The 26,019-nt window shown below is 38.3% G+C and overlaps 2 protein-coding genes across 2 annotated transcripts in view; one reads left to right on the top strand and one right to left on the bottom strand.

Moving 5' to 3' along the window:
• Nucleotides 1-1,125: 1,125 nt before the first annotated feature.
• Nucleotides 1,126-10,893, bottom strand: INTS12 (integrator complex subunit 12; the record flags this gene model as incomplete). Its single annotated transcript, XM_079535054.1, has 6 exons — nt 10,735-10,893; nt 8,725-8,877; nt 8,074-8,261; nt 4,561-4,720; nt 3,128-3,280; nt 1,126-1,710 (listed from the first exon to the last, which is right to left on the bottom strand). Exons 1-6 carry the CDS (start codon nt 10,888-10,890, stop codon nt 1,126-1,128), a joined length of 1,395 nt encoding a protein of 464 aa, XP_079391180.1. The 5' UTR covers nt 10,891-10,893.
• Nucleotides 10,894-21,277: 10,384 nt separating this feature from the next.
• The window catches only part of GSTCD (glutathione S-transferase C-terminal domain containing), a gene marked incomplete at both ends in the record, with an annotated part of 54,049 nt that continues 49,307 nt past the window's right edge, over nt 21,278-26,019 (top strand). The window contains 2 exons of the mRNA XM_079535076.1: nt 21,278-21,688; nt 23,569-24,030. Coding sequence (XP_079391202.1) covers nt 21,278-21,688; nt 23,569-24,030 — 873 coding nt within the window. The remainder of the gene's footprint in view (nt 21,689-23,568; nt 24,031-26,019) is intronic.

Below are 26,019 nucleotides of genomic sequence, written 5' to 3'. Positions count from 1 at the left end.
AAAGTTTTCCTATTCAGAGCTTAAGTTTTTTTCCTAATTCTTTAAGAAAGCAAAATATGAATCCTCATTTTCACAGAAGACTAAAGGAATACATTCAGATCTCAAATCATCTTCTGTATTTTCAAGTCTACGCTATTAGAAATATTTTTTATGTACTTCAACACAACATAGCTCCTATCGCTATTTTACATACTTGCAAATACACAAATGAACTAATAGAAAGGAAAAAAAAAAAGTCTGTGAGTTGGGAAAAACAGTTAAAAGAGACTAAACCTCATTTTCCAAAAGAGGTTGACTAGTATGCAATACTTCTAAATTTCATAGCATGGAGTATCTAGGTGATCAAAATTTTCAGGTGCACCTGAGAGGGAGCCAACACCCTGACCCCTAATATAATTCCCTTCATGTTCTTCTAGTTTTCTTTCCACATCAAAACAACACAGTTGATTGCACATTCAATTAAAGTACGTGGTGAACAATTATCCATTCAAATTACAACAGGACAATTCTAAGGTTCTTTACAGACTGAAAACACCGTTTTGGTTCTCTTCCACTCTTCACAGGCTAGGGGTCATTTTTACTCTTTTCCCTCAGAGAACAACTAGAAAATGACAAAAACTTCTTAGTGCAGAAAACCAAATTAGGCCACTTAAAATTCTCACATGACCTGTGCAACCTGCAGAGAACTCCACTAACTGCCCAACACAACTCGTAAAAGCTGAAGCATTTTAAGAATCAGAAACCTGGATGAAAGAAAGTGGCAGTGATTTCCCAGATTAATAATACGTTTATTCACAATGCTGAAGGATGACAGCTTAATTTCAATTTGTCCACAAATTGTTCTCTTAAATACACCAAAATTCCCAATGCTTACAATTTCACATTCCATTGCTTTGAGCTAAAAACCAACAGCATATAATAGTGAATATTTCTCGAACATATTGAGTTTTCAGATTTATAGTCAGAAGGAATACTAGGATTACCTAAGTTTTACCTCCTGTATAGCACAGATTTGGGACTTCCCTAATTACGGATTCAGTCCAGTTACTTGGGGATTTTCTTTAATTAAAAGATAAAGGCTGCTGTTTTGCAGATCACAGCCAGCAAGATCAGCAAGCAGCTGTACTACTTCTTGAGTTTCTTTTGAGCAGCCTTCTTCTTGACCATTTGTAGCCTCTTCATTGCATTGAGCTGAGATTCCTGAGAAGTTGGGCCTTTCAGAGAAGCTGGCTGATTACCAGCATCTGCTGTGGTTTTGCTTGCGTTGCCCCCGCTGTTACCTGCAGTCCCACTGTTGCCATTCCCGCTGCTCACCTGACTGCTGGTGCTTGGTGCAGTGCTGCTGGGACTAGGAAGACCCACTTTGCTAACATTGTCGCTACTTACCGAACGGCTAAGAGTGGTTTTCCCCAGTGTCAGAGGTGGAGGTGGTTTCAGCTGAACAGGGCTTGTGCTATTGTTAGCAGAAGCTATTTTTGACCCTAGTCCTGTTTTGGAAGCTGCCAACCCCGACAGACCCACGGGTTTCTGGTTATTTGAAGCTGCTGCAGGTTTCCCACCGGTGCTCTGTGCTGTTGATCCCAGTTTGGCAGTTGATGGATTGGCAGAGGAGTTTCTGGCTGCAAAAGCAGCCCATCCTGTAAGGCCACTGGTGGTTGCTGAAGAGGAAACACTTGTACTGGCTGAGTTCCCCGAAACTGCTGCTGAGGGCTAAAATAAATAAATCATTCTTATTATAGCAGCATTTATTTGTATAATGCATCACAGCAGGATGAGATTGAGCCTCTGTTTTAGTTCTTTATCCAGAAACACACAGTGGACAACATTTCATCGCTGGTCATTATAGTTAAAAAAAAGCAGTAACAGGAAAAGGATGCAGGCACAGATAACTTCAAAATTTCCCAGCCAAATAAACCAATATCTTTTTTTCCTATACAGGCCATTATATAGCACTGAGATCCACCCCATAAATTCTAAACACTGGTTTTACCCAAATAACTCCAATGCAGACTTGTGAAGTATAAGCAAGGGAGGCAAGCCAGTATCTTTTATTGCTTGCCATTAAGTGGTGTCACTTCTTGACAAGATAACAGATATAAAGAACAGTTCCATAGTAACTAAGTATTACATTCTTTTCATTAAAGTGTAAGCATCAAAACTTTCCTCTTCCCATCTTGGTTCTTAGCAGCCTATACCTACAGACACAGTTTTAAAGAAAGCCATTGGACTTCTTTCCTCTAGTCTTTCCATTCAGGCAGAGCAAAAGACAAGTGTTCTGCAGACAAAGCTTCCCTTGAATGCAAAGCACAGTATGCATCAGTTCCCAAACCTCAACCAAACCCCAGTTTTCAGCTGGGGATAATACAAATGTTGACTTATTAAAGCCAGAGTCGTACCAGTTTATGGCCAAGGTGAAAAGTTATTCAGAAGTGCAAGTGCTTGAGCAAAAGCCATCGTGTCATTCACAACAGTTTCCATCTAAGCAGCACAACTGCAAATTTACCTCTGAGAACATGAATGATTGCTTTGATTCTATGTTACAGGTGAGTTGCTTCAGTAAGCACCACTGTTTGTTAGATGTCATTTATTATGCTGCTTCTGGTTTATCATCCTAACCAACTCGCAATGTATTAAAAACCAACATTTATTAAATAAGTAGGAAGCTGATATATGTTGTTTCATGTTTCTAAATTAGACTCTACAGGATCAGCTGGATTTCCCTACTGCCATGAGGAGAAGCCTAACTACCAAAATATATGTATGTTACTTGGCCGCAGAGAATAAATATTACCTTTTATAGCATTCTGAGGACCTGTATAAAATCCTGCTTGTATAAAGTACTATTAAGAAAAATTCTCAGAGTAAATTCTGTTCTGTCCTTTCTAACATGAAAATACAGTCAAGAGCTGAATGCTTCAGGGACTTACTACTGAATAGAAGTGTTTCCCCCCCACTCTTACGATGCTAATGCAAAAACCACTATGCTGTATTAGCAATCAGTATAAATAGTACAGCAGACTACTTGCATTTATTGTGCTTATGAGAAAATGCGGCTAAAAAAAAAAATACATAGAGAAATATACATTGAAATGTAAACTTATTGTCTGGAAAATTTATAGTATGTTACCTTCACTTCTGTTCTCTTGAATGCTAGAAAAGTTGGTTGGGTCTCAGGTTTCAATTTAATTTCAGATTTCTTGATCAATGGATCCTTCACAGCTGGTTCAACTGAAACCACAGCTGGAGCTGGTTTTTGAGGTGGTTTTTGTGTCTTTTGAGCCTGAGTGGTAGTAAAAAAAACAAAACAAAACTAGTTAGAGCTTCTCCAATACTGTTTTAAGAACACATGAGCATTATCATATTGAAGTCTAGCCTTTACAATTTGAAGCTGATAAGAATCTGAGAAAAAAGTAGTAATAAGCTGCAGTTGTGGAGGCCATGTCAAATATGGCACTGGTGATAAGGAGTCCGGCCAAAAAGCCATATTGAATAGAACTTTATTTCAGCACAGAGAGAGGCAATGCTGAAACTCAGGAAATAGAAAGGCACTGGGCCATCACAGAAAGAAGGCAAAGACAGGAGGATTTGAGGAAAACGTGGATATGATCCAGTGCTATTGGGAAGTAGACTGTACAAGTCTGCTAAAAAGTTGCAGTAAAATAAAAGGTAGAATTCATACCAAAACATAAAAAGTTAGAAATGGGATCACTGAAGGGAAAGTCTGAGTCACTGCATAGGCTATCCATTGCATTTACTGACCTCAAGCAAACACTCTGCTGGGTTCGATGTTCTGATGATCATCCGAATAACCATGTACTTCAGTGAGTAATAACAACTTCTAGGAAAGGATCTTACACTGACTTTTTCTTGTTCATTAGCAGAGACATTTCAATAGATAACCACTTGCTAAGTTAGCACAGAACAGCTCCAAAACAGAGCATATTTTCTGCTGTATAAAGGGGTTTGATTGAAAAGAAAATCAGAAGTAGAGATATGTGAACAAAGATGCTTTCCTCACTTTGTTTCTCATGATGAGATGAGAGAGGTCTCTGTGGGATCAGAAATAATTACCCTGCTTAGTCAAGAAGTTATCCTGTAGACAAATCAAAATGAAGGGTTTTTTTTTTTTTGGATGTGCTCTTTCAGCACTTATGATCTGAACGAAAATTTTTGCTCTCTTGTTGCAAAAACAATCATTCACCTCTACATCTATGAAGAAAATCAAAATTGAAGGGCTATTCGGTAAATACGCACTAAAAAAGTGATCAGTATCACCTAAAATAGAAAATGCTTTAAAAGCATTTACTTCCCAAGTGAGAAAGAGTCCTGTTTCACACGTCTTCACTCACATTTTGTTTTTAATAAAAGTTTAAGATCATACCCAAATACTCCTTGATACTACATTAAAAAAACACAGTTGCAGCAAGTGAAGCATAGCTGAGAAAAGTGGCTCTCCAAAATTCTTCCAGAGATTTCTGCAACCTAAAGAATACTCTCACACAAAAGAAATAACCTGCTCCATTTCAATAGTGCTCAAACTAGACAAAAACTGACTCCTACCATTCTCTTCATCTGTCTGGTACAGCGGGCACAGTACCATACAAGTCGAGGATCATTCACTTCCTTGTCTGTCACCTGAGGTTTATGGCAATCCTGGTGGTAGAGATTATGGCACTCCTGACACTCTACAAGCTGATTCCCAGAAATAACTGTCATTTGCCTGCAGAGCAAATAGTTAAGAACAGATTATTGGGAAAAGCACTTCAAGGATTATCCAACTGCTGTAAATTTTGCACAGCTTAAGATAAAAACTAAAAATATTTTTGCTTTTGTGAATATTTTCTACCTGTAGCAGATGAGCTACACTGATTTTTCTTCCTATCCAAGTTCTTCCTAATATTTCAGGAATTATTAGATTTTCATGGGAGAACCAACATCAAAAAAACTTCAATATTATCAGAGATGCATACATGACACTTCCTGCTCTTCTGTTTGATTTTTATGTTAGAAACTTAAGTCTCATCTGTCTTTTTCACCTAGAGATTTTACCACTGTTTACTTACTATGACTTTCTCATTACAGTAACATCAAAAGGCCTACAGCCTACATTTGGATAATTTTGCTGTAAGTTGTAGAGCAGTACAATTGAAGAACAAATAATTTTGCATTGACTGGTATGAAAGAGTGCTTTCTTCTGAAGAATTTAAAAGCATCACCATCCCAACTCAATTCACACCCAACTACTTTACTGATGTTTTATTAGCTATCCTTCTGGTCCCTACAAACAGACACTTGGAATTGGAGATAATACCAGAATCTTGAAAAGATAGAACACAGAGGATTAACTTGCAGCTCTGCCTTGAAGCAAGTACAAAGCTGGTGATGAAGACTTAATTCTGCTGTGGGTCTCTGGCGAAAGTAATCATGCTGCATAAATGACAAATTAGTGATGTACACATGACTGCAAATGTCTAAATTAGCCAAATATCAGTTTTTTTGATGATTTCTTCTTTCAGATGAAGAATCAGGCTATTTAATTGCTAAGCTGCTTTTGCTCATAAGCCCGAGGAGCAGGTACTCAGGTAACCATAGAAACCCTATTTGTAGATGGGTACAGAAAGGTAATACCTTGTTTCTCTATAACAAGAAAAAGAAGTCTGAAAGTCTTGTCTATACAGACATTAGAACACTTTCTAAGGAATATTTATTTTTCAAATGGGCTACCAGAATAAACAAAAGACAAAACGTTTCTGAAAGTCCACCACCCCATTAGAGATGCAGGAAATTTCAAGAGCCATTTTATGATTCCTAAATAAACTGGGTAAAAACAAAGCAGTGATGCTTTAACCCCATGTCTCAAGCAAGGAGATTCACTCTATTTCAAAAGTTCTGAAGACAATTACAAACTAATTAAAAAAACCTCAACTCTTCATTCTCAGAATCAAGTTAAACCAGTCTTATTTTTAAACAATTCGATAAATAAAAAGCAAACTTACTGATCTTTTAATTTCAGAAAACAAGTATTCCTAGAAAAAACATATGGTCACTCTTTCAAAAAATGGGCTTTATTTTTTTCCCCCCCTGCAAGGTTCACTATCAGCTGCAAATTGCAAGTAATGTTGCTTCTTCACATGACCGAGGATCCCTGTATCTGCTGAATCACTGTTTTCTAAGATCTAGAAGTACTGAAGAGGGTGAGGTTATTCCAGTATTTTCTTTGTGCCTAGTTTGATATAGCAGAACAGGATCTAAGTTAAACAACCCACAGACATCAACTTTCAATATCCCTGATGATTGTGCAGACACATCTCACACTTAGCAAATCTTGACGAAACATTCCACCTCTTTAGTTTCTACATCTATAAAAAAAAGGAATAGTTAATCTACAAATGTATTTTTTTGCATTTGTGAACTCACTGTACACAAGTTGATAACACAGTTGTCAACTTTTCTTCAGCAATATAAACCATTGAACTATGAAAAGAAGAACCTCACATACTCTGCAACTGGACATGGTGTTTTCATTCACAACTGTCTGCATATAAATATTAATAGCTGTCAGCTTCCAAATGGTATTGATACCCACATTACTTTACAAAAGCACTGCACACTTCTGTATTTCATATGTCCTGAAGTGTTAGTATTTCAACTCAAGATGTCCAGCCACAGGAAGGGACCTTAGGTTGACAGCTGAGCAGTAAATAGTGGAACGCAGTCCTAACAACTACGCTGAATTTAGAAAGCCTAAAGCATAAGTGTTCTGAAAAACAATCCATCCAGATTAAGTTGGAAACTGAGAATCAGAAGACATCAGGTCCAGCAGTGTTCATGTACAATAAAAACAAATACCAAGTCTTTGGAGATTGCCACCATCTTCTCTAATGAGTTCCCTCTCTATATAGTTTTTCCTCTCTCCAGCATCACTTTAATAAGAGCTATTTTACAATCAGTATTGCAGAAAGAAAGGTAAGATTTATTTATTACTTCAGGTATTTGAACTGTTCTTCCTTTTTCAGCGTCTATAACAAAGTCAAACATTTGAGCTAACACATGGGAACAATATGACAGGAAATCTCGTCACTCTACAACTGGTTAACAGTATAATTAGCTGTGAAATGGGAATTCCTCCACATACCAGAGACAGCTTGAGAACACACTTTCCCATGTGTCTTAAGCTGAGCTAGAATACAATAGCTCTACCAAGGGTCTGGCCAGTCCCGCAAATGCCAGCTCCATCCTCCTCCCTGTCCTGATCCTATGTTCTCATAGCCATGCGTACATGAGGATAAGTACACTCACTGAGTTGACTGAAACCCATATCTGCTGAAAAACCTGAGCAGGGAGCTGCTCCAGAGGCTAGTGCATCTGATCACACTCTTACATAACAAGACACCCCTGTCAGAAGTAGGGAAGTAGGCAACAAGGGAAGCTTACAGGAATATAAATCACCTGTGAAACACAATGCTTATTCAAGTTGCCTGATCACATAGTGGATATTCAAAAGTATGTTGTTAATTCTTTCACAATTAGAAACACACATCATTTACAAAATATTACTAAGATCCAGTTTTAGAAGCGCTTGATGAAAAATAAAAACCTGTTTTGACTGCAGGACGTAAGATATATTTAGAGAATGAACTGAAAAAACATGGTCACACGTAAAGTAACGTCAAATGATTATGAAAAAAGTGAGCAACACATGCGCAACTCATGCTAATGCCACTAAAAAAATGTACTCAACTGCTTTTTAGAATGCTGCTTAACATCAGCTATTAATATTTTAACTTGCCTTCCAATATTTAAAAGACAGTATCTGTTATGCTAGGCTTTTCATTTTGTCTGATTTTTTTAATTCTCACTTGCTCTGTTCTAAAGAAAAATCATTTTTACTCATTAAAGGCTCCATTTAAAAAAAAATCTTGTTTGTGAAGAACGCTTACATGCATTAGTAGTTTTGCATACGTACTTAAGTAATTTCCAGAATACAACCTGCAAGGTAGCATTAATTGAACGCTACATGGGCAAAAGCCAACCAAAAGCAAATACACGACTGCAACGAAACACTTAATTTACCTGCAAACAACACAGGCCAAACCCATTTCCATCGCAAAGTCATCAGCACTGGTTTCCTCAAAGCTAGATAAATCAGGCATGGATAAATCTTTACTTGTCTGAACAGTAATAGGAGAGGAACGAGCCTCTTGCTTCTCGAGTCTGGGCTTCTTTGGCACATCAGCTCCTTCAGCAGCATCCCCTTTCATCTATGGCAAACACAAACAATGTGAAAAAGCAGAAAGTTGGTGGACCTTCTAAAATGAGAAAATGACTGAAACAATTAAAATAGAAGTATAAAAAGGTGTATATAAAGCATACACAGCATACTTTCCTCAGATGCATCTTCTCCGAAATTCTCACAAGTTAGAAACTCAAGTCCACCTTTTGTGCTTCACTACAAGAATCTCAAAAAAGCCTTGGAAAAACCCACATTTCAGGCCGCTACATTTTATTAACTTGTCATCAGTGTATTTAAAGTATTTACAAAATAGTTTTAACTAGACCTCTGTTGGATTGCCTAAACAACAACATGATGTGAGAAGACATTGTAGGCTATGCACTATTAGCAAGAACAGAGTTACACAGACTACACAGGAAGAGAGCTTTCACTAAAACAGCTTCGAATTTGTTAGCCAGGTTATGTCACTAGAGAACAAGAATTAGACTCACTTTATCAGCAGATCTCTTTTCTGTTTCTTTTTTCACCTTTTCTGATGCAGTAGGCTTGCCATTGTTGTTACCAGAAGGCAAACTAGAAGACGACTTAGGATCTTGCTTACTAGAAACAGGCTTGGTAACGCATACTTTTGGTTGCTCCACTTCCTAAAAACAGAAACAAAAATTGAAGTCAAACCCTACAATCTACTTCCTGTTTTGCAATTAGATCACATGTTAGGCAAACAAAACGTTACATAGCATTGTTCACATGTACATACATTCTTCTAAACCTTTCTTTAGTCCTTTTATAATACATTCACAAATAACTGTGTTTAAACTACAGTTATTAAAATCTCCCTTAATGCTAATCTTCCAGAGGAAAAGATTTATGCTAAAAATATAAGTAGACATGTGCTGCCTCTGACATCAATATATCATTCCTTTATGGAGGCAAGTCAATCTCAGTTCATATTCACCTACCAGCTTAATAATTTAGATCTCAACAGAAACTGACAGTTCTTGTAAATGTTGCATTAGCATCAGCAATGTGTAATTAAAAAAATGAGTGATCAAACACAGCAATGTGTATGAGAATGGTATCCCTCCATCTTGGTAATAAGTAATTCTCTGCTACATAGTGGGATGAGTTCTCAGCTTCACTTCAGCCCTACCAACTTTCCTGATTTCCTGTTGCATGTAGACAGTGACAATCAGACAAGCTGCTACTGCAATCAGCTTTCCAAGCCTCTGTGATATTCAGCTCTGACAGAAAGCTCCGGAAAGTCATAACACCTGCGTTACTACAGAGGGGTACAGTTGTAATTTTGGATTCCAGAATTAATGATTTGCACAGAGAAGAATTAGACTGTGTAGTACAAGCATCACATATGCCACAAGGTAATACTGTCTTTCTGATATTTTAAGAAGTACCTGTAGAAGGAAAATGTCTGTGTGTGAATACAAACCATCGTTAGAACATACCTGGCTGATTTATCAACATCCCAAGGGAGAAAACTACCTCATTAACTATATGGCAACAGTGATACTAGGATGTACCCACATGGTTTTTTTTTTTCATATGCTAATCTCAGATTCAAATATTCTGTCTAGCAGGTGGTTAGTTATTTGCAGCAAATGAAAAGTTATGCATTTCTTTGGGACAGCGATGATTTTTGCCTGCAAATCATTTACATTTCAAATCATTTGGAATACTTCCCCTCCCCCCCATTCTCTACAACTTCATCAACCATATTGAGAAGAGAGATCCAGTTTTATCAGTTGTTGGTCCTTGAAAGCAATGAAATTGATTCTGATAAGTTCTTTGCAATAGCAGGCAAAGTGTCATTATGAGTATCAATAACTATATGTAGAAAAAAGTTGACTCACCTAACTGGTGATAGGGTCTCTGCCTACAGAACACTCCCTCTCAGAAGTGGTCCTCATCCAGGAGGCATTCTCCTATTGGAGGCTAGCTCTTACACGAGTTCAGGTAAGGGTGGACCTGAACTGCTTGCACCTATACTTCCTGAGCCAGCCATACCCCTTCACCAGATGCTCAATCATCAGAGTAGGCACGACATAACAGTTCCCTTACTTCCCTCAGTAATTAGCTTTTTGTTTAATAATAATCTGGTCACAACAATATCTGCATTTTAAAGAGCTTTTTATCTTTGTTTATAACTGTGTAATTTTGGTTCCCCTTTCTGTGATAGCTACTAAGCAGAACGCTAAAACCAACATAAAATACAAGAATCACCATTAAAAAAAAAACCTCGCATTTGCAATATAGTAAGGAACAGATATTACACACGTTTGGATATATCAAGATTTTTTTTCCCCATTAACTTAACTGAATGCACTATTTTGCAAAAAAAGGGAAATGGTGAATTTGAACATTTCATAATTACTCATAATTTTTCCAGTTTCTAATTCTCTTCTAAATCTTCAGCTATAAAAATGAACAAGGAATAGCTGGGGCCATAAAGGCATGTGAAAATGGCCTGCGCTGTCTAATAGTAATACCTTCTGAGATGGACGATAACTTGAATCAGCTCCTCTGGCCAAAGACTCATCAAGAAGTGCTTTCAGCTTTTCCGCAGAATCCTTGCTCTTGGAACGCAAGAAGCCCAGGGCTTTCAGAAAAATAGGATCAAGCTCCATGTTCACCGCAGCAGCCATAGTGGTGTCTTTGTAGGAAGACAAAGAAAAAGGAAGAACTTTATATATATACGAAGCCTAAGTCAAACGGCACGTAGTTAACTAGAGTGCAAAATATTTTTCGTAAAATAAAAGTTACACTGAATCACAGCAAAGGTAGTAAGTGAATTAATTATCATTAGAAGATGACCGCGAACTTAAAGAGCTAAAGAACTTGAATTTGGCTTCACATCTGAAGGGACATCAACTCTGTTCTTTGGACATCTGATGTTCAGAAATTAAACTCATCATTCTTATGGAAATGGAACAAGAATTTCATATTCTCGATAACCCGGCAATATGGAATATAAATGCAATTAAGTGTGAACTTCAACCAGAGTACCAACTACCCTAATCCTCATTTAGATTTGCACAAGATTTTTAACACGTTTGATCATTTAAGAGCAAAGAAAAATATGACCATAAAACTCACTTTTGATAATTCTGAGAATAGCTCCCTGCAACATACAATACAGAGATTCAACACAGCAAGTACACAATTTTTTAAGTACATTGTTATTTTTAAATTTAGTTGAAATAGAGAGAAAAATCTACAACTTGGATGGTTGTTTATCCAAGTTCACTTGTTTTCTCAACTAGTACCTATCCAGAGCTCTAAGAGATACCACAGTGCCTATGGAAATGAAAATGGAAAAGCAAAGAATGAATTAAAAGAAAAGTTGCATAGCAGTAGTTACCTGCACTCCAGAGCCTTCATTGCTATCCTCTTTAACAAAAGTTGCATCAGAAACTGCTCTCTAATTATTAACAATAATAAATTTGAGAAAAGAAGCCAAACATGGGAAGTTTCCTGTTCTTTTCCAAGAATGGATAATTAACAAATTACATTTGAAAGATATCAGGATACTTTATTTCTTATACAGTGTTCTAGAGAAGTTTTCAATTCTGCTCAAAAGCACTACCCAGACAGGCTTTTTTTTTAGGCTGAAGCCTCCAAAGTTTTGTCTGAAGAATTTCTTTTGTTATTCAAGGCAATGAACTTTTACCTCTCTCTCTGGCCATACACCAGCAGCAGAAGTCTGCTCCCTCAATGCCTGCCTAAAAGTCTCCAGGAACCTTTATCTCATGCTGGGCTTTCAGGAGACACCAGAGAATCGCTCTACTGATATCATCAAGGAGTTCAACATACAGTAGACTTCATAGGGATTTCATCAATGGAACCAGCAGAGAGTTAAGAAACCTCTTCAAGAGCTCATTCCCTATTCCTTAATCCACTCGTTAAATCGTTTTCCAGTGGCCGCAGAACTTGTACTACCAAGTACACTACAGCAGGAACTGCCTCACCACTGATCACGCAGACTACTACAGTGCGAGCCCCATTCACACAATTCAGACTCTCCCTAATGTTTACAGAAAGGGAATTCAATGTGTGGAAAGTACGTATCCACTTGTTTTTTTTAATATATAAATGCATTTGTCTACATTTAAAATTCTGGCTGCTCTTGAACTCTGTGGTTAAGTTACCATTTCTGTGTTTTGTGAATTTGGCTTCCAAGTTTCAGTGCAACATAGCCTTAAGTTAAGAATGCTACACCCTCCATTGTATAAAAACAGTGGAACAAAGCCACTAGTTGTAAGAACTTGGAATAATTCTTAATTCCCTCTTAAAAACAAGCAAACAGAAACCCTTTAAGTTCATTTCTGAGGCATCTTCAGAGAGTACATACATGCGTGCATAAGGAATAGATAGCTTCAACAGTCCTTAACAAACAATTCAGCATGTAGAATTTAGAAAACAAATGTAAGCTTGCTAAATCCATTTTTCTCTTCTGAAAGATAACACTTCCAAATTATTTTGAGCTCTAGCTTTTTAAAGGCAACTATTGGAAAGTAACTATTTAATTCAGACATGTTCAGAAGCTTTCTGTATACTTAGTCTTTCATTTGCACATGAAATTGTGGCAGTTCTTTCTCCTCTCAAAGGTAAATTGTAATAATGTCACAGGCTACCGCAACCAAAAGAAATTTCTTACATGAAGAGAGGGACTTCGTATAGAAAATAAAACATCACGCAGAAAAAAATACAAGAAAAAAGTATATGACACTGTGCAGTGGTTTAATTACACAGCTGCAAGATTAGAGAGCTGTAATATAATCCTTGAATCCACGATAGAAATGGTTCTCCTTGAAGCCGTAAGTGGATAGAACACAGATAAGTTGCAGAGCGGGGTCAAGAATACACATGCACGCTCTCGCAAGTGAGCATAAAGTCACCAGTCCAGCCCTACAAGCACCCTACTTCAGTTAGCTCTCTGATAGTTCTTCATTGTTTCCCAAGCCTTTAATGATGGACAGAGAACACCACATTGATGATAACAAAGCTGTCTGATGCATCTGTGATTTATATATGAAATCCTTCTATGATGGAGAATCATCAAGTAACTTCCCAGCATGGTCTACACTGAACAGTTTAAATATCCACAGGAAGAAAATCGTTAGTTAATAGGCTGTTCATCTCACAGTGTCTAAGAGTTTTTTTCTGAATCACTCATTTCTAAACTATTTCATTCTGCCAAAACTTACACAAAATTAACCGAGCACTATACACACAGTCTTTCAACTTAACAGCTACTCTTCCCATGGTATTAGAGGCCTTTACTGTCCATTGAGTGGCCTGCTAGTATTTCGCATACCTACACACTGACATTGCAATGTTATTATCAAACCCATTTGTTGTAAATTCAGCTACAGTTATACCTTTCCACCATCAGTGAGTAGGAGGACTTTCACCCACATATCCTTTGCATCTATCTCCAACACCTGCAGTAGTTAACTGAGAGCCCAGAAACACGGATCAGCAGCACAGAATAGCTTTCAGCACGCTACACCATGTTTATCAATAACTTATTTAATTCACCACCATTAAAAAAATAAAAAATAAAAAAATCAATTAATCCTTCATTTTTTTTGTCCTTTAGAATCTTCTTTTCCTCAGGAAGAGGAAAATTCTTCTTTCCTGACTAAATCTAACAACTGTAACAGTGGTAGATCTTGTGTATTTACCAATACTGCCTTTTCCAGATCACTCTCAGATTTAACACAAGTCTTGATGAAATAGATCAAGGAAAGCAGGAAAAGCTTAACTTCCATTTTCAGATTTTACTTTAGTATCATAACAAGTTGATTCATGACAACAATTTCACAGTACCTCCCATGAGGGATATTTCAAAACTCAAGCACTTTAGCAGTCCTGACAACTGCATTAATCAGAACAATTGCATTCATCAGTTCTTATTTATGTGACATCTTTATGTGAAATTCAAAGAATTTCAGAAGATTTGAGTAAAATCTTCCATTATAGTTACCAGTGTGAGTATCCATAACTTTATATCCTATCCTACAGCATATTTTATACCATTATTTCCAATCAATAATTCAATCTATCACAGTAACTTACTAATCTAACATTTCTACTTTACACTATTGTGTAATATTTGCTGCTTTCTACTGCTCATAAACAATATATTGTCTAAGAAACATAGAATACCATGGTTTTGGTTGGGATATAGTTAATTTTCTTCATAAAGGCTGACAGGGTCCTGTGCTTTTGATTTTTCTTTTTTAAATGAAAATAATACTGATAACAGACTGGTGCTTTAGTTGTTGCTGAGCAGCGCTGCATAGAGCTGAGGACATTTCAGCTCCTGATGCTGTCCTGCCAGGAGGGGTTGGAGGAAAACAGGGAGCTGTGAGGGGGCAGAACCAGGACTGCCGGCCCAGACCAAGCAGAGGATTGGCACATACCATATGGTATCCTGCTCAGCAAAAAAAAAAAAAACAAAAAAACACTGGGAGACAAGAGGAGGAAGAGGGAACGACATTCCAAGAGATGATGTTTGTCTTCCCAAGAAACCGTTATATGTGATGACTTCTGCTTTCCTGGAAGTGACTGAACATGTCTGCCAATGGGAAGCAGCAAAGGAATTTCTTGTTCTGTCTGTGCGTGCAGATTTTGCTTTACCTACTAAGGCATCTTAACCACAAACAATGAGTTCTCACTCTTTCACGTTTCTGATTTTCTCCCCCACCTAACATGCAGAGAATAAGTGAGTGGCTGCATGGTACTGCATGTAATGCCTGCTGCATTACACCACGATACACAAGCATTTTGTTTCTAAGAGACCTGCTCAAAGCAAAAGTCAGCCATGAATTCAGACAAGCTTTCCCAGGACACCATCCAGCTGGACCTTCAAAACATAAGACGACAGAGATCTCACTGCCTCCTTTCACTTCTTTAATTCAAATTGGCACCTCCCCTGTTTCAGATTGTGCTTTCACATAAAAGGAAATACAGGCTCCATTTTATCAATCTCCTCTTAGGTACAGAAAGGCTTCTTTTTAGGTCTCTGCACACCCCTCCTCAGATGACATTCTCCACTCCTCCCCCCAATTTCAGAGCTAGCTATTTTGCCACAGACAACAGTCCAGTTGACCAGGCATGACTGATTCTTGGTAGATCCCAAGCTGGTTATCCCCAGCCAACACCTGCTCCTCCCCATACTGCAGTGGCTTCCTTCATAACCTTTCCATGGATTGAAGGAGGGAAGCTGACCAGCCTGCACTTCTCTGGATCATCCTGCTTGCTCCTTTTTGAGAAGGGACATATGATCTGCCTTTTTCTAGTCCCTGGTGATTTTTCTCAGCCTCGTGACTTCTCGTAGAGAAAAGCAAGTGGCTTCACAATGACACCACCAGAACACAGGTCATCCAGGCCCATGGATTACCAGGCAACCAACCCATGCTTCAGTCCTCTTTTGCAACTTATCCTTGTTGCGGAAACAGGGGCCTCACTGATGAGCCCTGAGGCAAAACAGATTGTCTTAGATCCAATGGGAACAGTTGTTTTCCTTCACAGTACCTGATACAATGCTATATTTTGGTTTTAAGAGAAAAACAATGTCGATAACACACTGATGTCTCTATCTGTTGCTGAGTAGTGCTGTACAATGCACAGTGTTTCAGTTTTCTCAGCTGCTTACACTGTCCTGCCAGTGAGGAGGCACACAGAGTTGGAAGTGTACAGAACCACTTTTTTCTGGTTCTCATCCCCATCCCACTGGGAAGAGGAGGAACACATCAGTGGCTATGTGGTGCTGCTGAGTTAAACCACAATACACACTGACTATCTGCCCTTACTCATGCTCAGACATTACAGCACTTGCCCCACTCAGCAGCTGCTCCACATTTAATTTGTGCATTCTGCTCCTGATAACCCAGCAGAAGCATCCCGCTGCCGTCGCCGTTTCCTCCTCGTTTTCAATCTAGCTCGCCTTTGATTTTGCTACCACGACCCTCACGTGCCTGGGCAACGTTTACATATCCCCCTTTGCAGCCCGTCGCCACTCACACACACCGCCTACCTCCTCCGCGTACCGCCTCAAGCTGCCCGTTTAACTGAGCCCTCCTCCTGCAGTACCACCTCAAATCTGCTCACACCGGGCCACCCTCCGGCACCCACCGGGCGGGGCCGGGCGGGCTCACCGAGCTCAGCCACACGCGTTACCGCCGGCCCCGCTCAGGGAGCACGGACGGCCGCTTCCAGCTCCGCCGTAGAAGCGCCCACGGGGAGCTCAACGCCCGCCCGCAGGGCCGGGGACGACACTGCAAAGCCCCGAAGTTTCCTCCGCGCTCTCACCTGAAGAGATACGGCAGCCGCCGCCGCCGCTCAGAGCCCTCAGCCGGTACCCAGCGGCCGTTCCGGCTCGCTCCGCAGGCGGGAAGGCGGAGCGCTGCGCGAGTGAGGCGGAGCTGGGCGGGACGCGCATGGGCACACCGTGAGAGGCGGAGCCGGGGCGGAAGCGACCGGAACGTATCGTGCGCGGGGCCGGGTAAGCGGCGGGGAGCGGCTGAGGGAGAGGCGGACCCCGGCAGATCTGCGCTGGCGGCGACCGGGGGCCGTTTATCGGCTCGCGCGGCGGTGGGCGGGGCGGGAGATGCGCGAGGCAGCGCGAGGCAGCGCGCGGGCGCGGCGGCCTTGGGAGTTGACGCCTCGCTGCTGCTTCCCCGCACGGGCTCTCCTCCTGCCGGTCGCCCCATTCCTGAAGCGCATGCTTGAGCGCGGAGATCCGCGCTGGTGGCGGGAACGCACAATTCTTTGGATACGCAGAAGGATGGGTGGCCCTAAGCTCCCGCAACGCGTTGATCGTCCGGCTGGAAACATAGCTCAGCTTTCCGCAGTTGTCTCCCTTACAGCATAAATATTAACGTCGTGCAAAGTTAAATATTTCCTGGGGGCACCTGTCTTTTTAAATGACTTGTGATGAGCAGCGTATCTCAGATGATGAGTAAGATGTTAGCCAAGCTGATTGTAACACCGAAGGCAAATTCGTGTTATTTATCTTCAAGCTATGTTGCAAAACCTGTGATATATTCATTATTTATGTTCAGCTGGTTTCCGCCTTCCCTTCTTTTAATCGTGGCTACTATTAAAAAGGCCAGTGTAGGATAGAAATCCATCTCACAGAATGCAGGCTAATCAGAGAAGGACAAATGCCAGGGAAAAAAAATAATTGTGATTAAATGGGTGAACAATGTTATGTCTCAAGGGTTTTGTTAGTTCCATTCTTTATTTTATTATCACAGAACAGCGGGGGTTGGAGGAGATGTCAAAAGATCATCAAATCTAACGCCCTGATAAGCAGGTTCCCTACAATAAACTGCACAGATTGGTGTCCAGATGGATCTTGAATATCTCTGTAGAAGGAGACAAGCTGTCAGGAGGAAATCTCTAAAGCAAAACGTGGGAGAGAAGTGGGATGTGGCAGGGCGAGAGCCTACAGTTCTCTGAAGTGAAAGAAAAAGGCCTTGAGTATATTCTCCCAAGAAATAATTTAAGGGAACAAAAGTCATCTGTAGACAGGTCCCAGATAGATTTATTTTGCTTTATGTCCTGTGAGAGACTAATATGAATACCGTTGGGCCAAACCTTATTCCACTGACTGGATTTCAGACGCAGGTGGTGTGTGTGTCATTGTTCATTGCCTGAAGTGGGGAAGACGATTTCCTAGATAAGTGTTTGGAGTGGTTAGTGAGCGATTGATTTTTATGTATTTATTTATTTATTTTGTGATACGGAGCTTTGTGATGTCTAGTAAGACCGAGAGAAATTTCTCAATTAGTCTAAATCTTCTAATTTCAAAGATGAATAAAAAAATATTTCTATTTTAGCAAGCGAGGCGTGTTTTTTTGGCAGCTGCATAGGCTTTGTGACAGTTCAGAAATTATGCTGCCTGTTTAATTGCTTTGTGAGAAATAAAAGAACTTTCAGTATTAATTTTTGAAGTTTGTAGGAAGTAATACTTGCATTTAGAAGTCAGAAAATGATAGATGACTTGCAAAATATTTCTGCACCAATTGAGCTCAGACCATTTTATTATCCACAGTGTAATAAAAAACTCCTAAAAGATTAATATTTCTTCTGTGTTTACCCCATGCATTGCAGCTCTGTTGTTGCAATGAAACTGAGTCTAGACTTGACTTATTCAGATTTTATTTGGCTTTTGAAATTACATGTCTGTGAACAAAGTTAACTTCATTGCTACTTTTTGGCCATATGAAATCTCTTATGGGAAAAAATAGATGTAGTGTAGCTGGGGCAAAAGCAGGAAGTTAGGGCTTTAGGGAACAGACAGATGGTGGAAGAGGGTGGCTATTGTCGTTTATACTTAGGACAGATCTGGAAAAGTGGAAGGAAAAAAAATCAGGCTGATATAATGTTTGTGAGTCCAGCTGCAAGTTTGGGAATAGAGTAAGTGATAAAATGCCCATGGTACACTGCAGACTGCACAGGAAAAAAAATCCTGGCATTTCTTTCTGGAGACAGCTCGTCTTCTAAGTTAGAAAAAGAAACACAGTAGTATGACAAAATAATTTGAGTGATGCTCTCTGTTTAATAGTATGAATGAAATGTCTGTGGCTCTTCTGTACTTTTAAGTTGGTGAATAGGTAGGATTTGACTGTGATGATGATAGAATCAGAACAAAGTATTCATTAGATCGGTGAGGCTCACTTTACATGCTGTTTCCATCTATTTCAGGAAACCTCGTGCTGAAACAGAATAGAAAGTTGCCAAAGGTAGCACTTATTGCTGTTGCTTCCTTATTTCTCATCTTCACACCTCTTCCAGGTGCAGACATAGAGGAGTTTGAGTCAGTGCAAGCTGTGCATAATCATTATACATTCCTATCTTGTTTTGAGAGGGAGTACTCTCCCTCCCTAGATAAGTACAATACTCAGTGCTTCAGCACTGTAATGTTCAAAAGCCACTACTTTCAAGTGGGCAAAATGCAGTGAAGAGTTAAATGTGAGTGTTAGAAGTAGAGAGAAGAGCAAATCTGAACAAAGTGACAAGTAAATCTTAACCCACATAACATCCATGGGTAAAGCTTTAAAAAAAAAAAAGATGTTCAGTTTAAAGTGTCTGTTTGGAATTTAGATGCAAGTTCCTTAGTGACTATAAAGGAGACAGTCTCAACACAAGTATATAACATTATGGATTAAAGTAAGTGGGCTACATGCATATTCCCCTTCTCTGACATTGTCACAAGGCTGTCAAGAGACTGGAGTATGCACTTATCCTGCTTCAGGGAGATTCAGCAGTGTTGGCATACGTGCTTTGTGTGGCTTCTGGATGCAACAGTCTTGTAGCTGAGGATAAGAATGGTTGAATTTGTCTGTCCAAATTTCAAGCTAAATTTTGAACTCTGAGGAGACAGATGGATTAATGGGATGGTGCCAGCTGTGGCATATACAGGGTTGAGTACAGAGCAGACCAATAACCAACAAGTTATTATTTCCAATCAGTTGCTGTCCCTGGGACAGACTGACAGTTGCTATCTATTACTCATCGCTACTGGGAAGAAGTCATTTTGTTCAGTGGATTGGAGTAAGATTCACACTGACACTGTTAACCCATTCATCCACCAGTTTTCAAAGCGGAACATTTTTAATCAGTAGGCTGATCAGTTGTACCTCTATTTTTGCATCTTTCTAGAAGTTCTGTAGGAAAGGATTTGAGATTAAGCGGTTATATATATGGATGAAACAGATAAGACTAACTCTTCTCTCATCTTCTCCTCAATTACTTTCACTAAACTGTTTTCTCCACAGTTGTAGTTACGGTATTGTATCCATCTTCATTTCTATGTTTATCCAAGCGAAATAGCCTTTAGGAAAGTATTTTACGTACTTTTGTGTATTTTATTATTCTTTGAGTGGAAGCTGTGTTAATTAAAGAAAAGCAAGAGGATTTTTATGGTTAGGGACTCTTGTTTTGAGACAGCCATGTAACAGAACAGTTGAAAAACATTTCTGTATAACAGTCATTGTGATTCTTATTTAATGCCAGGTGGGCTTGATTTTATTTTTCCACTGCCTGTCTTTGAGCAATTGCTCTGTCCCAGTGACAGATGATATAAAATAGTACATTTGATGTATATCTCCATATATGAAATGTGAGAACTTTTTGCTGCGTATTGCTATCATGTCCCTGTAACTGTATAGAGACGTTATTAGATAGTTATTTGGAAGATTTTGTCCCAGTGTCACTTGTGCTCTACGTACATGCATATAAACTATATATAAATAAGCATACTGCATATCTGAGCAGCGTTCAGAGTTCTTCTTCGTATTATAATGAAGCTTTGTTCTACATGATTGTTTTAAGAGTGCCATCTAGTGCTCTATGCTTTTCAGTAGGAATTGTGATTTTTAAGTTAACAGAGAATGTTATGTGGTGGTGGCACAGAAAAGCTATTGCATTATTGTTTTATATTACACTAGTATGAAATGGCTTAATAAAAAAAACAGACTTTCAACAAAGTATAAGGAAAAATAATTTAAACATTTAATATAATGACATTAATTTCAGCTACATCACTCCTGTATTTCACTTTAAAACAGTGACTCTGTGTGTGTATGTGCTTTAACAGAGAGGCAAATGTATGATAAAACTGTTTTAGGTGCTCAGGAACATGGTTTTATAATATTGCATGATAAATGTATGATTATGGGTGATTTAAAAATGAGCTTTGTTATAAAATGTCTAAACCTTCAAAGTTTAAAATAACATCTTTTCTGATTTTCATATTTTTACTTAGTGTTGGAAATCAATTCCTTGTCAATGATGTGTATGTGAGGCAGCAGGCTATATGTGAAACATTTTCCTCTCTAAGTGCCGCATTCTACATGCTCAGGCAGGATGTCTTTAATAGTATCTTATTTTACAATCAGTTTTAGCAGATAATGGTACAACCGCTGTTTCAAACCCTCTGTTTTGTTCTCAATTCTGTATTCTTTTATGACTGTTGTGTTCTAATTTCTATTTCAGGAACTTCAGCTCAGGAGGAAGATGAAAGATAGCGTCCCTGAAGAACATTTGTATTTGGGTTTTTCTCATCAGTGTCAAGATAGTATCTTTCCTCTTCATACGTCTATTTCACTCTTCTTGCTATCCTACTGTGACTGCAAATCGTTCAAAATTTTCTTAGTGCCAACTAATGAAAATGCAAATGATCAGTTTGTGACAAAAAACCTCCTTGGAGATCTTGAGGTCCATTTAATCCCCAAATGTCAGCTTCCTATGGTTGTGCAGAGCTGCTGTTTTCCTGCTGTTGTCACGAAAGATGGCAAGTTCTGTCGAGCTGGGCTTTCTGTTGTCTTAAGACATATAATACAGAAAACATTCGAGGCAGATCCATCCAAAAAGAACGTTTTGGAACTCCTAGGCTTTAAGAAGACCTGCTTAAAAGCCTGTGCAGAAGTGAGTGCATCTCTTTCTCTTAGTTACATTAACAGGGTTTTAAATAAGAATGGAATGCCCTGTTGTAAACTCTTAATATTGATATTTACTGTATGGAGAAATGTCTGTATTTTATCATAAGGGAAAAATTGTTCTTTTTGAGGGTATAGCTTCAGCAGCACAAAAACAGTTCAAACACTGGTTCAGATACTTGCTTCATTTTGGCAATATAGTCTCAGTGGGTTAGTACTGTGTTTGTTCCAGTTTTATGTGAATTAAAAAATACCTAATATAATGATAATTTTTCACAGAATGCCACTTTCTTTAACTGAGGAAATCAAATATCTGAAGGCAGGATGTTTTTGTGTGAAGTCATTGATTGTGGCTATTGCCACAAGATCTTCGAGCACATCACTAAGAACTAATCCTACATACTTTGCACATGATGAATTTTATCTGAAGAACGTGAAATCTGATGAGAAATAAGTGAGGGACACTGCTAGCTTTGTGGAGAATACAGAAATCAAGTTGTAGCCTTGCAAAGTTTGAGATAGAATTTTTGAATGTACTTACATGTTATTAGCAATATTAATATTAGGCATTTAAGAATTTGAACTAGTAAAGCACTTTCCAGAGTTTTGTCCAGGATGTGACCTTTGTCACAGCCCTACAAATGGAAACCTGTTCACAATGGTCACTGCTATATTTGCCTTCTTATGCTTACTTCACACCTTATGAATAACCATATTTCAGATCATATCACAGCTGAATATTGCCTGTCTTCGTCCCCTTTCTGATACTGATTTATGAAGGAAATTGCACATAAATAAGCTTACCTTCAATCAATCCATATAGATAATTATTTACTTGCCTTTAGATTATTCAGAACTTGAAATATATGCTCTGATAGTTAGCTACTTAAAGGTATAAAAGGTAACTTGGTCTGCCAGGAAACCAGTAAAAATGAATTCCTGTGTAGCAGAGGTCCTTAACTGAAGACCAAATGAAGGTTTACTGGAACAATTTGGGCACTGTAAATGGTCGTCCAAAGAAATGAAATTATCCCTGGAAGATGTTTCTTGGTAAACTAATGTAATGTATTTTTATTAACTAATTCAGAACGATGGTAATTATAGCTTCTGCACTGTGCACCTTTGTCAATACTGAGTGTTTCCTCAGAGAATAAGGGAAATTGGATTTAAATGCACGATGTTTGGGAAAAGCTAGAAAAAGCAAACTAAAGCAAAAAAGCAAACTAAAGATTTTGACAACTGTTATTTAAAAATAAATAAAAAGGTTTTTGAATATTGAGTTTAATGTACAGTACTGGCATGCTGTGCTGACTGTATCTGTGAATTCAGTAGCATTCTTGGGGAAGACATGGTAGAAGACTGCAGTTGATTTGATATCGCAGCCTAAAGTAAATAATAGAGAAGAAGAATAACATGAAAAACATTGTTTAAAGTTATTGTTTGGTTACACTAAAGTTTCTTAATGTTGCATGCTAAGAAAAAAAATAAGAGAACTAATCCAAAGCATTTCTGTACTCACACTTCTCATGAGTTACACAGCCAGCCTCATCTTATGCCAAGAAAGGAAAGTAAAAACGTACTGTATTGGATAACATTTCATCCTGGTTTTTTTTTTTTTTTTTTTTTTTTTTTTTTTAATATATATATAATATATTATGTATGTATTTATATATATATAAAAATAACATTTTGCTTCTTAACTCAGCTATCACAGAAGTAATACAGAATATTTGGGCTCCTAAAATTATCAAAGGATGTATTTGAAGCCAAAGTTGCTAACTTTGGCTGAAGTTTCCTTGTTTAAAATAGACAAAAAGGTAACTTGGATTTTGTTTCTTATTGTATTTATTGGATAAATTTATTTGACAGGTTAGCCAGTGGACCAGACTCTGTGAGATCAGCATACCTCTGGCTGTTGAAGGATTTTTGACGGCATCTCCTGAGCACAGTCAGACTATTCCTGCTGACATTTTACAGCTCGAAAGAAAACTTGCAGAGCCTGTCCGAGTGCATAATGATGACAAAATTCGAAGGCAAAAGCTTCAACAACAGAAGGCAGGTGCTAAGGCTGCAGCGTCTCTGCTTGAGAAAGAAGCAACAGAAGAAGGGAAAACAGTGGAGGTGCATGAACATCCACTTCCAAGTTTGGAACTGAGTGTAGCTTTCTCTAAGCTACATGTCCAAGAGGTGTCACGTGCAGACAACAGAGAAGCCCCTCTCATCAGGAGAACAAAAACATCTGACCTTCCACCTTTAGACCACGTTTTTGCAGAGGGGCTTTATTTTACCTTGGCAGATATTGTGCTTTTACCATGCATCCATCTGTTCCTGGTAAGACATCAAATTCCACAAATATTAAGCAGTGTAGATGGGCTTTTGTAAGAGCTGGAAAATCGTGAAATGTGTTCATTTAAAATATGTTGCAGCATTTGCAATGTGAGCATAACCCGAAACTGACAACTTGCCTTTGTTTTTATTTTTGTACAATAAAAGGCGGGGCTTGGTGAGATCAACAACATTCATTTCAAATAGTACTTAGTAAACATTCTTGACTACTCAAATACAATACTGAAATACTTTGGCCAGAGAATTCCTGCATGAGAATATTTAAAACGGACGCTTGTAGTACATTACAATGTGCATAAAACAAAAGTAGGTAAATACGAACCTATTTCAGTTTTGGATACAGTGCACTGGGAGAGCATTAGACAAAACATGTTATTTGGCATTTTGTTGTTCTATTACTGTATCAGTATGGTCTGAATTGAAACTCTATCCATCTAAGGCTTGAAACTTTGTTACTTTGTCTTGACATAGAATGCTCTTTAGGGAGAAGATGAGAAGAAAGATTTAGAGACTGTAGTGGCTTTTCAGAGATGTAAACATTAGAGTTTCCATACTGTATCAGAGCTAAAGAGCTACTTGAGTATTGTTTTTAAAAAAATTATTTATGTGACTGGCATACGGTTTCTTGAGCTTTTTTTTTTTTTTTATAGAGGATTTTTTTGTTGTTGTTATTTACAAATATTTCCCTCTAAAATACAGTGTAGGAGGATTTCTGATTCGCTCTGCATAGTATGTTAATATTCTTAGTCTCTGCTCTTGTTTTCCTCTGGTTCTAGAAATGATTCCTTCACTGGGGACAAAACATTCCTGTGTAGACAACCCTGTTTTATTCTGTCTCAAATGGATGTTTTTATTACCAAGCCCTCACACGAAGTAAGCCAGTTTCTTTGCACGAGTAGATAAAAGATGGATGTGTAGACAGCAGCATACCTTCATATCAGCAAACTTTTTATTTGTTTGTGCAGTATTGTGGTGGTTTTGTTAGGTCATTTTTTAATAAACTTTGTGTTCTCCTCCAAGCAAGGTCTGATCACTGTGACCAAGCTCAGAAGGGAGGGGCTACATCTAGGGAGCCAGCTTCTTTGGCTTGTGCTCCAGCCCCTCAAACCCCAGTAATCTCTAGTTTTGTCATTCATAGTATTTTTGCTGCTAAACAGTTTTCAACAGCTTGTGGAAGGTCCTTTGTTTGTTACAGCATAAGAAGAATTTCCCTGGAAAACATTACATTGCATAAGGTCTTGGAGTGGAGTTGTTAAATAGCAAAAATTAAATACATTTTATTCACGGTCTATTTCTGCATTTGTAAGATATCATCATATTGCTTTTTTAATATGATTTTTTTTTTGCTTTGTAATTTTTAAATACTGAGCTTTCAGAAGTTGTTGACTTAGCATACAGCACACAAACTTGGTAAAGGCAGCTCCTGGCAGTAGGTACATAGAGAATATTTTCAGTTTCACGGCACATTTCCGCTGCACTGTAGAGAACTATGAGAACTTTAAAAAAAATTGAAAATACAGTAAGATAAGGGCCTTCATATAACCTTTTATAACTTATTGGAACACAGGCAGGAGTTACTTTGGTTCATCAGAAGCATTGCTTTTAAAAAACCTAGATGGCCTCCCTATAAAAATATGATTTGAGTATATGTGTACTTTTTGTGTATATACATAATATTCATATTTAGGATTGTTTGTTTTGCATTCAAGATTTCAGTTTTTATTTTCTTTCTTTGCTTTAAGTCCAGCATTCATTGCTAATTACTAGGTCTTATAATTCATTAATTAAAATGAATTATTCTCATGTTAGGAAATAATAAATAATGAACAATATTATTTGTGTTTTTGTGGCACTGACTAACGTTATGGTTAAAGTTGTTCACATAAATATTTTCATCACATGGAAATTGCAGATAGCATTTAATGGCATTTCCACCTGCAAGCAGAGCTCCTAACTAGTTAGATTTTTGCAGTA

This window comes from Tetrao urogallus (assembly GCF_951394365.1).
Source record: "Tetrao urogallus genome assembly, chromosome: 4".
Classification (NCBI taxonomy): Eukaryota; Metazoa; Chordata; class Aves; order Galliformes; family Phasianidae; genus Tetrao; species Tetrao urogallus.
The sequence above is the reverse complement of the archived record's forward strand: the minus strand, read 5'-3'. Positions and strand labels throughout refer to the sequence as shown.